Source organism: Chanos chanos, chromosome 8 (genome assembly GCF_902362185.1).
Source record: "Chanos chanos chromosome 8, fChaCha1.1, whole genome shotgun sequence".
NCBI lineage: Eukaryota > Metazoa > Chordata > Actinopteri > Gonorynchiformes > Chanidae > Chanos > Chanos chanos.
The window spans coordinates 39,851,852-39,864,791 of NC_044502.1; the positions used below are offsets into that span (position 1 = coordinate 39,851,852).

At 40.1% G+C, this 12,940-nt stretch overlaps 2 protein-coding genes across 2 annotated transcripts; one reads left to right on the forward strand and one right to left on the reverse strand.

Moving 5' to 3' along the window:
• The first annotated feature begins 534 nt into the window (after positions 1-534).
• LOC115819215 (glycoprotein endo-alpha-1,2-mannosidase-like protein) lies at positions 535-7,607 on the forward strand. Its single transcript, XM_030782773.1, has 4 exons — positions 535-1,042; positions 2,133-2,242; positions 6,643-6,719; positions 6,971-7,607. The coding sequence occupies exons 1-4, from the start codon at positions 535-537 to the stop codon at positions 7,605-7,607; spliced, it is 1,332 nt and encodes a 443-aa protein (XP_030638633.1).
• Positions 7,608-9,827: 2,220 nt separating this feature from the next.
• Positions 9,828-11,859, reverse strand: yrdc (yrdC N(6)-threonylcarbamoyltransferase domain containing). Its single transcript, XM_030782614.1, has 6 exons — positions 11,674-11,859; positions 10,996-11,191; positions 10,775-10,889; positions 10,529-10,648; positions 10,292-10,422; positions 9,828-9,925 (listed from the first exon to the last, which is right to left on the reverse strand). The coding sequence occupies exons 1-6, from the start codon at positions 11,843-11,845 to the stop codon at positions 9,856-9,858; spliced, it is 804 nt and encodes a 267-aa protein (XP_030638474.1). The 5' UTR covers positions 11,846-11,859; the 3' UTR covers positions 9,828-9,855.
• Between the last annotated feature and the right edge of the window lie 1,081 nt (positions 11,860-12,940).

A 12,940-nucleotide genomic window follows, 5' to 3' on the forward strand; every position in this document is an offset into this window, starting at 1 on the left:
GTACTGTGTACACAGTCCTTGGCATTTCGATAAAAGCTGCGAGAGTCAGCCATACAGCAAATCCTTCAGTGTTTTTTATCGCTGTCAGCCAGTACGTATTGCATTTTCATAGCAAGACTCTAACGTGAGTTACTTTCAGTTAATGGGTTGATGCTGCTTTCCCGTTTAACATTTCCTTTTATATTTTGGATTTACAAAGAATATCCTCTGTAACCTATCTATTACCATATGCATATTATCTACCTGAAACCATTAGCCTATACCGCAATCATGTAGCATGTGTTTTTAAAAGTTACATGCCCCCAAAACACCATCTTATATAATGCCACCAGTGCAATAGTTGCTCTAACTTTTCCTGTTTGTTTAGATGTGTCTTGACAAAGGTCCTTAAAGTAGTTGTTTTTCTATCATTTAAACGAGGTGTTGTTTGCTGGAGTTTAAAAAAAAAGTAGAAGCTTAAATTGGATACGCTCGTACTACGCAAGACCACACTCTTGAGTAATCCTTTCTTTTCAGCATTGACTTTAAACAATAATGGCTCGCCTGCGTAGAAAAGCTTGCGTCGCTCTTTTTCTTTTCATGATTTTTGTTTTCGGAACTATGATGGGTTTGAGAACTCTGAAGCCAACCGATGGCTTCTCCAACTTGGCCCCAGGATTAGATATGATGCCAGCGGGTGAGAAGGTGGACCGTCGCTCTGTATCTAATGATGTAGCAGCCTCGCTGGGACAAGCTCGAGTCCCAGGCAGTAACACCAAAGCAGTATTTTCAAACTCCGGATCGGACAAAACTCTTTTCTACGACGTACACATATTTTATTACGTGTGGTATGGGAACCCACAGATAGACGGCAGATACATACATTGGGACCATGGCTTGGTGCCACACTGGGACCCCAAAATCGCCGCCAGTTACCCGAAAGGAAGGCATACACCGCCAGAAGACATCGGTTCCAGTTTCTATCCCGAGTTGGGTCCGTACAGCTCCAGAGATCCAGAAGTGCTAGAGCTACACATGGAACAGATTGGAACAGCGGCGGCAGGTGGAGTGCAGTGATTATTCACTATCCATTTAAATGAACTACTTGCAGTTTTTCACCATCCTGCACGCCTTAGCAAGATATTAGTTCAGTGTCAAAACAGTATCAAATCTCCAAAATTGGCTGACATATGTAAGGTCAATGCTAAACCCATATATCAGTTTCTCCTTTGCCAAACGCAGAGTTACGACAGTTTGTTGGTATAATTTTGAAGATTTTTGGATGCTTTCCTTATTAATTTCTGTGACAAATTATGAAATTATAGCTTACTAAATCTACTTTTCACGCAAAGTGGAATCAAACGGGTGCTCTTAAAGTAGGCTGATCCCTGAAACATATTCAGCACTAGATAGACGGACAGCTCCATGCGTTCACTACACACAGTTAAGTTGGGTCGGCTGTTATCTAGCCTGAGGTCCCAGTTGAAACAGCAGGAATGTTGACACAGAGAGGTTAGAACCACAACAAACGTACTTTTTAAAAAGTGAGACGTTCACACAACCATAAAAGTGTACCACCACAAACTGCAGATTTAAGCAGTCATACCAGTCATATGTAATGTTGTAGCTGAGTGGTTTAGATGGCTATAAGGAGAACATGAAAGGGATGGAATGGAATTCATAAATGGGGTCTGTTTTTTAGGGAAATAAACGGAAAATTAACCGCACCATATGACAAAATAAAGGATTATAAAATAAAGGGAACAGACCGACGCAACTTCTAAAAACAGTTATATTGAAGTCAGAGACAACTTGACAAATGGAGCAGGTAGTATGGCAGTGCCTGATACTGTGGTGGTTACTGAAACCGAATTTAAAAAATGCACGACAGATGGAGAGCCAAGCGGACAAGCAAAATCAATCTAATTAGAGTTGCTGACTCTAGAGTGTGTTTCAAAAAGAAGCTCATTAACAGAGTTAAAAATGTATCTGTCTTAACTGAACTCAACTAAAAATATTTTTATTGACACTCCATTCCAACCTCCACATGGCTATTTCAAAAATAGTATTATTTCAATGAAACCATCAGATCCATGATGAAATGTACACTGAATGGCCTTTAATTGACGTTGAGCTCTTTTATGTGTCATAAGGTGTTGTGGTTCTGTCCTGGTATCCACCGGGTCTGGCAGATGACAATGGGGAACCTACTGAGGACCTGGTGCCTGCTATCCTGGATGCCGCATACAGACACAGCCTGAAGGTAATCGGTAGTTTCGTGCCGTTTCATATTGTCAATTTTCGTTTCTCTCATTTAGAACGTGTGATGTCAAAGGTGAGAAAGAACGTGTTTCTCACGATGACAGAAATGAAAGAAAGACATGCACATGATTGAAAACCAGCCAGGTTGGAAAATAACAACTGAAACTAACCAGCTATGCATGTTTTCACTTCTCTCCTGCCACCACACAAAGGTTGTCATGAAACATTTACAAGCCCGCTTCTTCGTAATCCAACACGTGTAATGTTAGATACGTTCACCTCATTAAAATACAGATGGGATGAAGGAAAACATAGCGCTGAAAGAGCAGATGTCACATAGAATTCATGAGTCGTGAGCACTGGATCTAACCCACTAAGGATAACTCTCAGTTAGAGCTGCTTTTTGGCACCTTGGTAAGCAGTTGGCATATATGTATTTTTGTGTTTTTGCTAACAGCTCTCAAGATGTTGCTAAGCCTCAGGGTTACTGTCTGCGTGTTTAAACAGCTGTAGCGCCTTGCGTATGATAGTGTGTGAATGAGTGGCCGTTGGATCGTGAAAGTCATGCGTCTGAATGAATGAACGTTGAGGCCCGTGTGATGAGAGAGTTGCTTGTAAGATGCTTGCTCTCTCCAGCTGAGCACCATCAATAATGCACAATCCGTGTTTGCTCAGTGCACTTTGCATTTCAACATGGACAATCAGCCCATTAGGAAATGAGCCAGTCATACGGAAAAAAATTTGAGAAACTTGCAGTACAAAGGTTTACAGCTTTAATCTATGCTTCTCCTCCTTTGTCAAAGGTTACTGAAGCTCTTTTTTCCTCTCAGGAGGACAAAAAAACTAAGTGTTCAGAAATTGCTAGCCCTGGAGAGAAATGAGAGATTCTTCAGTCTGCATACGAATTTACATGTTTAAGCTTTGTTTTGTTTTTTTCCTCAAAAAACATGGTTAACCTTTTTTAAATATGCAGAGCTCTTCACTGTGGGTAGAGACATGCTAAATCTATGCTGGAGTGTTAGAAGACAAGATGCAACTGAACAAGACACAACTGAACATGCTAGGAGTCTTTGTTGTTTCAGAAGTATGCAGTATGAGAATCCTATTAGGGACTAAATCTGTGTATTTTAAAAAAAATATGTTTTGGAGAAAAAAAGGAAATCAAACTGAAATAAACAAAAATTCAAATCAGTCTAACTTCTAAGCTTCTGAAGTCATTAAAAAGTCAAATGTTTTTCTTTAAATGGAGTCCCTGGATATTTTGAAGGATGATTCTCTCTCCCTGTAAAATGGGGAATTTCAAAGCCAGCTTAGTCATTCTGTCTTTTTCCTTTAGTAGGCCTATGACTTTAGTATGACTACAGTTCTCATGAATGCCCTCTGTCAACTCTCCTTTGCTTGCCCTAGCAAAATACACAAGACAAGAGCTACCCTCTTTGGGTAATAGGCTCAACATTTATCTGAGCAGTTTGTTGTAGCCGCCTTTGATGTGGCCCACATTATATCTGACATATTTTCACACGTGTGTGTGTGTTAAAACATTTGACAAACTTTCTCTCTTTTCTGCAGAAACAAACATGACAAAAGCAAAAACCAGTTTATGTGGAGTAGAATTAAAGGATTTATGAGTGGTGTCAACACTCAGTATTTTTAGGGTGCGCCTTGCTTGATAGTTGTTTGGTTAGAAAGTGTGTTTGGCCCTGAGGGGGAACCAATAAAGGGCCAGAGTGTGTATGAGTTGGTCCCATGACTCATTGTGCTTCCCCGAACATTTTCCACCCTGAGGGGTTTTAAATGTTCTAAGCGATAAGTAGGGCGTGTGGAGGGGGTGGGGGTGAGGGGGGTATGAATGGGTGAACGATTTCATTATGTCGACCTCACACTTTTGCTATCAACGAAACAACGTGGAGCGTATGATCCAAAGAGCGAGGCAACACTATTAGCGGTTTCAGCTGTCCTTTTTTTTGTTCTCGTCGCGAGTTAAGTTAAGATGAACGCGACGTATCTGTTCTTTCTTTAACGTTCTCCAGACTGTCTTTTACTGTACCGTGATGGTTTGTGAAATGTAAATAAAATGTCTTGTGACAGATTTAAGACCTTTTCAAATACTGGGATGGGAATTGCATACAGAACGGGCTGAAATCCATTTTTGTGGATGAAGGGCTTCTCCCTCCGGCTCACAGCTGCCGTGGAACCGTCTCGTTCCGAGATATTTAAACGTTCCTGCTGAGCTTCGTCTCATTTAGTCACAAATGACTGCAGAATAATGTTCTTATATGCCCACTGGAAAATGAGCCCGTCTTGCTCAATGGCCACATTCGTCTAAGGCAAGCAGAGACGATGACATCTTTTTTTTTCACACGCCGAATAAAAAGCACACACGCTTGACTAACCTACTGTCTAACATTTAATGAAAACCTGTTTCAGTAGGCAGAAGCTAATTAGTAATGGAAACATTATTGTGAGGTCTCTGAATGAATTGTAAAATTACTGTTGAGAAATGAACTGTGTTAATCTCCATGGTTACGGTTGCCCTTAAACATGTGAATGTATAACTAGTTTATGTTCTATCTGTTGTATATCTCCACAGTTTCAGATAGTGTTCAGCCGCCACTGAGCTTAGATTTGAATGTAACCACCTAAAAAAACCCCTAAATTGTTTGTGAGGGGGAAAAAGCTTGAGAGCATGCATTACATAGAACATTGTCTATCAGATTCCATTACAAAGCACTTATCTGTCATTGTCTCCACTATCACTAAAAACAAGGATGCCCTGCTTTCCAACCTATTTTTTGTTTATTCTGAGTATTGTTTTTTTTTTTTTTTAAACCTCTCTTCCCATCACAATCTTGGCCTGTACCACTCCAATCCGTTAATGCATTTATGCCTCAATGTCACTATGACACCAGGAGCTCTGCCTGTCACCAAGAGCCGCATTGCCACGGCAACTGCTAATGAGGCCTCACAGACCACTCTGCCATTTTTCTATGGTCCCATCTTAGCAGCTCCTGCACTGAATGAAAGCAAAGCTCACACTCTCTTTCTTTTCTCTCTCTCTCTCTCTCTCTCTCTCTCTCTCTCTCTGTGTATGGAACAAAAGCTGGTATGAAAAATAAAACTGAAATCTAATCTCATGTGTATTAACCCTAATGTAACAGCACAGCCATATTCAGATGAACAAATCTTCAAACAGCAATAACTGATGCCTAAGAAACTGAATAAGGTTGTCTGTAGGTGGAATAATGCTTTCACAGCAAAGGGACCGCACTGTGATTATTTAACTTGCTGTGAGCTGCTACGTCCAGCTAACTAACTAATGGCTGCATGTTATGCTTCACAGATCCATTTTGCCCCATGGTGTTCCCTCTGGGTCTCCTTTCAAATAGAAGTATTCTACTATGATCATAAATAATTCAAAGTCATGCCACGGGCCTCTCAAGTAATTTTGCTTAAAACACCAGCTTGTTCATTTTACCGTGAGAGATGTGTTTAACAACCTGTCTGTCAAATTAGATGATTTCTAACGTGAACGTAAAAGGGACCTCAAAGAGATGATTATATTTATCTGTAGGTGTGTCTGAGTAACATAATGCAAAGCCAAACTGTCTATAGGAGCGTATAGCATTTATATTACAGAGAATTATTTATAAGGATTTGAAAAGACATAACCGCTCTCAAACCGTTTGCGAAAAGACATAAATCAGTAGCTGGCATGTTCGAGAAATTCCAAGAAAACTTGATTATTTATTCATACTCATATTGTATATAGCCTTTTTTTTTTGTTGGTAAAAGCAAATTCAAAACAACACAATTCACTAACTCCATTGTGTTCTGCACTGCTGGTTGCCTTCCTTTAATCACAGGGAGCATTTGGTAGTGTGTTTATTTTATTGCCAGGAGGAAGTTACACTGCATCAGCAGAACAACAAAAGAGAGGCAAGAGAGGAGATTTAATGAGGGGCAGGTTGTAAATCTAATTGGATGTAATGATTTTAACTGAAATATAATACAGTGACTGTGTAAGCTGTCAAATGTCCAGTATTCCTTTTAGCCTCTGTTTGTACTACATTTGTCACAATGGGCCTTTTGTGCTACAGCTGTCGAGAGCTTTCAGTGTGGCCTGATTTGGGGATTAGAGTAAATCCAGTCATTTAAAAACGACAAACAACTATTACCGGCTGCAAGTAACAATACTTCAAGTCAGAGCCAAGAGTTAAGAAAACTATTAGAGCGTGCATAATATTTAAGGTGTAAAAGTGAATCTCAAAAGGAATAAGGAAATCAACTTGAGATGAGAGCAACTTTCAAGGTGTTTAAGGTGCGACTTTCAAGCAACTTTCGTGAGCTCTGGCATATGGCCACACCATGCAAAAATTTCACTGATCATTTTATCCATCCCAGGTTGCATTTCACATCCAGCCCTACAAAGGAAGGACTGACCACACTGTTCACGACAACATCAAATACATCATTGACCGGTGAGTGCTCATTCGCTGGCCATAGCTCCGCCCACAGCCCCGAAGGAAAATTTTGGCTTTTGCTGCAAGCCATTAATCTAAATCATTGAAGATATGGGAAAGATGTTTTTTTTTTTTTTTCTAGAATCAAGCCACAATGCCCAGTCACATAAATATTTATGCGTAGATATTTATGGATGTGTTCTATTCCGTTCCTCAGTTATGTTGGATGAATTCATTAAAATGTAATGTTTTCTTCTTTGTCTCTGAAGGTATGGGGACCACGGGGCTTTTTACCGCTTTACCTCCAGCACAGGAAAAGTCCTCCCAATGTTCTATATCTATGACTCCTATCTGACACCTCCCGAGGCTTGGGCCGACCTCCTGACTCCCACGGGTTCTCACAGCCTCCGAGGAACCCCGTACGATGCCATCTTCATCGCTCTGATCGTGGAAGAGAGACACAAGCACGATATCCTGGCGGGGGGCTTTGATGGCATGTATACTTACTTTGCCTCCAATGGTTTCTCCTTTGGCTCCTCACACCAGAATTGGAAAGCCATAAAGGACTTCTGTGACGGAAACAACCTGCTGTTTGTCCCTAGTGTCGGGCCCGGATACATCGACACCAGCATACGGCCATGGAACAACCACAACACTCGAAACCGAGTCAACGGACGTTACTACGAGACGGCTTTGCAGGCGGCGCTGAACGTACGACCGGAAATAGTAACCATCACCTCCTTTAATGAGTGGCACGAGGGTACGCAGATTGAGAGGGCCGTGCCAAGGAAGACCGTAACCCGTCTGTACCTGGACTACCAGCCCCATCAGCCAGACCTGTACCTGGAGCTTACCAGGAGGTGGGCACAACAGTTTAACAAAGAGAAAGAACAGTGGCTTATGTGAGAGATTAAGCAGTCATAAGAATGGAGCATGGGGTGTGTGACCTTAAACTCCAGTGGTGAACAGTTTTATGCACTTTTTATGTGTGTGAGAGTGTGTGTGTGTGTGTGTGTGTTTGTGAAGGATAGAGAGTGATAACTAAGAGGCATTTGTTCTATGAAAGAATTCTTGTGTGAGTCTGATCAAACTGCTTTTTTCAGAGACTTGACCTCATATTTTGAACCAAGCCACGTGACAACAGACTGTAATGCTTTAGACTTAACACCGGACAAAACTCTGGTCCTTCTCATCGTACGAGACACTCGCTGTCACTAGTAGCTACTGCACGGACACACAAACACTAATGTTCTTTTCCTGCTTGAAAAACCACTTCCACACGCGACCCAATGTTGCTTTTATCCTGCTGGAACTCGTTTTAATAATAGCTTGATTTCCCTTTACACGAACTGGCTTTTATGGTCATAAATGATTGACAGCAGTGTTTCTAAAGGTTATGTCTGATCATCTCTCTGTAATCCTACCAGTATTTTGCTTTCACTTGTGATACGTTCCACTAAAACTGAAGACAAAAAAAAAGCTTTAAATCCAAGGGGTATCGTCATTCTTAAGCCGAGGAACACCTCTATTTGTAGCTACAAACGAATCAATGTACACTGAAATATTTTGGACGGTGTTGAGGTTGATATGAAAGCTAATTTTACATTTTGACGCATATGGAACAACACTGGTCATTATTTGCCTGCATTACTGCTGGAGGCAAGGAGACGCTATAGATGAGACATCTTGTTAACCAAACAAAAGGAATTGTTTGACACTTTGTAATTCGTCAGATCTCAAAAAAATCTGCAATACCAATTTAAAGATAGAAAATGATCCGAATTCTAAAAATGTAACGTGAGACTGATGTGAATGGTAAATGTGGATGTGATGGTTAATGAATGGTATGTGTCCAGTTTATATACAAGCCCTCTTACACTGAATTGACAAATATTTTAATAAAAGGATATGTCCTGATTAAAATGTATATATTAATGTTTGAAGAGACTTCACAGCATAACAAAAGTGTTGCGTCATGAAGTACCAATATGCAGTGTAACGTATGGATACTGTACCATGAAGAACACAAGAAACTGCTTTTTTTCCATCGTCATCAAATGTGAAAATCAAAGAAAGCCAACAAAATACACCAAAAAATATGAAAAATGGAGACAGGCTATATTAAAGATTAACAGAGTATTAAAATACATTCTGTTTAATTTACTTGACATGTACAAGAAATTCAACACATTACAGCCCAAATGACAGCTAATGCAAATGTAGCAGTTCACATTCAGAGGAAAATATCTAGGTCTTGCACACATTGCAAAACCAAGACTTTCAAATGAATGAGTAACATTTGGTCCACAATGCAATCCCATTTAACAGCCAGGAACCGTTCAGCCAAAGTCATCAAGAGTATTAAAACTTCAGAAGACATAAACTCCTCCAGAAAGTGGCTCACTGCTGGGTCTGTGACAGAGTTAAATTGACCATTTTAAAACTGAGATCAAATAAACTTGCCCCCCCCCCAACAAAATATTTAGAATTCCAGATAAAAAAAAAAAGTTTTAAATTCAAATACAGAACTAAAACCCACATCACAGATATAAAGTAGGTAATAAATTAAGTGTGCAGACACATTTTCCAAAGGCATCTGCTTCCCAAAAAATACGTATAATAATTTAAACTCCAAAAAAACTCTGTGTGTAATTCATAATTGACACCATATGTTCATAAATGACAGCTTGTGTAACCGGCAGGAGAAAAAGAATCAGTGCTGTGTTGGTACCAAAACTACATGGTTTCTGCCCTTCTATTGTTAACCTGAGTCCTTGCTTTAAGACGGTGATAATGAGATATTTATTTTAGGATAATAACAAGAACATCCTATTGACATGCATCAATGGGGCATCAGACCATTCTCGTTTGGCAAATGTGGTCAAAAGTACCTCTTTCCCAATTAACCTGAAGACTTGAACAGGATGATTAAGCAATGGATGAATATACACAATCACCAGGTGCCACGTTACGGAAGGGGTGAAAGATGAATCGCCATTTCCAAAAATGTGGCATGATAATATATCCTGAATTTTAGTCAGTTCTTCTTGGATTTGTAGTCCAGGCAGAGTGAATCCTCTTTTCCTCGGCATATTAACAAGCAGGAGCTGGTTGTGCGTTTTGACAGTCCATTAATGGAGACGCTGAAAGCGTCTTACTGATTTGCAGAGTCTTCCAACAATCCATATTTACGCTCAAGGATATCGATGGTGGAAGCGAAGGCACTATGGGATGGAAAAAAGGGCGGGGAAAACACTGCGTTGATAAGAGATTTCCTATTTACAATACGCTCTACTGAAGTGACACTTCCTCTGTGAATAATGTTCCACTGAGACCATTAAAGCCATCAAATTAACATGTGTTACTGAGACAAAGAAAAGAGTTACAGAATTATGTTACAGAATTGAGCATCACTGCACACTGGACATATCCTAATATCACCAATGCACCCTTCTACATGTGTTGTCTACATAATGTATCTTGGTATATTTGGTTCCCTGAAGTGTCCACCCACTAAGAAGTGTAGGGTTAATGTAAGTTTACACTCATTTATCTCAGAAAAACAGCTGAAATTCATTGGCTTTACTCACCATCCCGGCCTTATGACGCGGTATCTACCGGGCACAGAGAGATCGACCACCGTCGAGCCCAGACGACTCTGGTCCCCAATGGGTCCCCCGTCTACCACAACTGCCAACCTTGGCCATAGGTCCTGAAACTCCTATGGACAAAATTCCAGTAAAGTCTCATATGCCTTGACACCATTACTATGGCTAAATTGGTTTAAAACAAAGCATTGTAGCTCCCGCAAGATGATCGATGCTTACGTGAACTGCTACGGTGCTGGTTTGTGTGCTGACGTTGGCACTTGTTAGGGCGAGCGGTTCTTCACACTTCTGACAGAGGCTTCTCATGAAGACGTGATCAGGGATACGGACTCCAACGAGCTGGAAGTCAAACCGTCACGCACCATGTTAAGGGAAGAAACAACACATACATGATGCTGACAAGGGTTGCACTGTGTGTAGTTTTTGGGTAAAAAAAAAAAAGTGTCACACAAGTATAAGTCGTACCCGTGTGAATGGATTAAGGTCAGGGTTCAGTGTTTTGGTTCTTTCCAGAACCAGGGTAACAGGTCCAGGAAGTAGATCCTGTAGAAGCTCATTCTTCACACACACCTTACAGTACCTGCCAACCAAGGAACAATTATTGTGAATCTGAAACAAACTTTACGGATTAAGGAAATACTGAACCTCAGAAGTCTGATATGAAATGACTAACACTTAATACTCACTTGTAAATATCTTCAATTTCCCCAACACAAATTGCCAAAGGTTTATCTCCATTTCTGCCTTTAATATCATACACAGTCTTGATAGCGTCTGAGTTTTGAGCTAGGCAAGCCAAGCCATAAATTGTATCAGTAGGTACAGCCACCACTTGTCCGTCTTTCAGGGCCTTGACTGTGGAGTTTAGGATGTGATTCCCATCTGTGGTTGTAAAACACACGTGTAAGTAAAGTAACCTTCCAAATGACTATGCTCAACGATAAAGTCAGCACTGCTGTTTCAAAGGAACAAAATGAAGTTATAGCTCCCCTTGTGTCGTGTTGACAGGGTAACTAGCAATGCTAGCCGGTCAACAGTGCCAGCACCAAAATGAGACATATACTGTCAGGTTCGAGGAGCAATTTAATATTTTTGTCACCACGCATCACATACAAGGCACACAAGCTGTTCCATTCAAAATGACATTCATTTCCAGTTTAACAATTTTAAAGATAAACTCTATCAAGCTCAAAGAACACGTGAGCTAAATTGACCATCTAAAAGAAAGCGTGCGTTTGTAAACTGTCGAACACAGCAGCATGTTGCCACGATGTGAAATGGAAACACTTAAAATGATAATGAAATTGTAAATGGTTCGGCATTTAGTTATTATGTGAGACAGGTGAGACGCTAGCGAACTTTACCTTGCTGTTTGTCCCCTGATTGGGCCAACGCTGCATGGCAGTTTTGCGGCAGCAAGTGTAGTACTCGAGTCTTCAACTCTTTACACATAGTTCCGGCTGTAAATGATTTCGTTAATGTGTAATTATATAGGTTTAATAGTGTCGGTGTGCGAATGAATTTCTGTAACGGCATCAAAAGAAACTCAATGCGTTTACAGCATGGTGTTTCATCAGCGTGCGAAGCAGGAAACAACAATGAGAGAGACGAAATTTCAAAGTAAGAGTCGTAGTCGTCTGAAAAAAATTAGCTCAAAAGTAACACAGGCTAATAATTTTCTGAACAGATAATCGAAATGATTTAGGGAAGTGCTGTTAAATCGAGGACTATATTTTATCGTTATTCAAGAAGCAATTTTTCTTATTTATTTGTAAATAGATTTAATAAAAAAATTTAAATTATATTTATTTATAAATAAATTCTCATTTATTTATAAAATTAAAAGTGTCAGTCCTGTGTATATTATGAATTCAAGAACTGGTTTCAGGGGACCCAAGCAAAACTCTGAACCAATTTATGAGGGGAAATGAAACGACCGCAAATTCAGACTAGCAAGTCACACGCAGATTTATGAATGGTTTAAATAAAAAAGGTGACGTGCACATTTCTTAATAAATACTTTTTTTATTGCAACAATACTTTCCCACAATTCTGATTGGTACACTTTTTAGTACGGGCAACAGACATGAATACCATATAAATATCCTATGTGTAAAATATGCTTGAAGTCAAAAATTAAAATGTATATTAAAATACTATTGAAGACAGAGCCCAAAACATGATGTAATTTCCATAACAGCCACCGAGATACACCTTCAGTATTACAGAAGTCACACATACAACCAAAAACAACCCACGTTACCGAAGGCAAAATATGAGAAGCTCTTGGTTATACCACTCACAACCTTTCACTCTTATTCTTGTTATTGTTCAAATTTAAGCGAAACTCTAATGTGACGCCGTAGATGCAATTCTGCGTTGGCGCTGGTTTAATAATGAGTGCACGCGCACGCCTTTCATTATCATGTGAACCCATTTAACAGCTCTACCTTGTTAATTAAGCGTACGGCTACACTCACGTCTCCCAGTGAGATGGCGTCGGGTGCAGGTAAGAAGCTGAGTCAAGGTGCTTTTGAGCACACTGAATGCACATTTAGCACATATTCACCTTTTGTTACTGTTACTTCCCTCAGATAACCAAGGAGACACCTTGGACAAAGAGACAGAGTC

Bases quoted from the DNA above. Each gene is read 5' to 3' on its own strand.
- LOC115819215 (XM_030782773.1), top strand. From the start codon at position 535: ATGGCTCGCCTGCGTAGAAAAGCTTGCGTCGCTCTTTTTCTTTTCATG. The intron at 1,043-2,132 runs GTGGAGTGCAGT...ATGTGTCATAAG, and splicing joins GATTGGAACAGCGGCGGCAG to GTGTTGTGGTTCTGTCCTGG. The intron at 2,243-6,642 runs GTAATCGGTAGT...TATCCATCCCAG, and splicing joins CATACAGACACAGCCTGAAG to GTTGCATTTCACATCCAGCC.
- yrdc (XM_030782614.1), bottom strand. From the start codon at position 11,845: ATGCCGTTACAGAAATTCATTCGCACACCGACACTATTAAACCTATAT. The intron at 11,192-11,673 runs GTAAAGTTCGCT...TTACAACCACAG, and splicing joins ATCAGGGGACAAACAGCAAG to ATGGGAATCACATCCTAAAC. The intron at 9,926-10,291 runs GTGAGTAAAGCC...TCCATCCCATAG, and splicing joins CGCGTCATAAGGCCGGGATG to TGCCTTCGCTTCCACCATCG.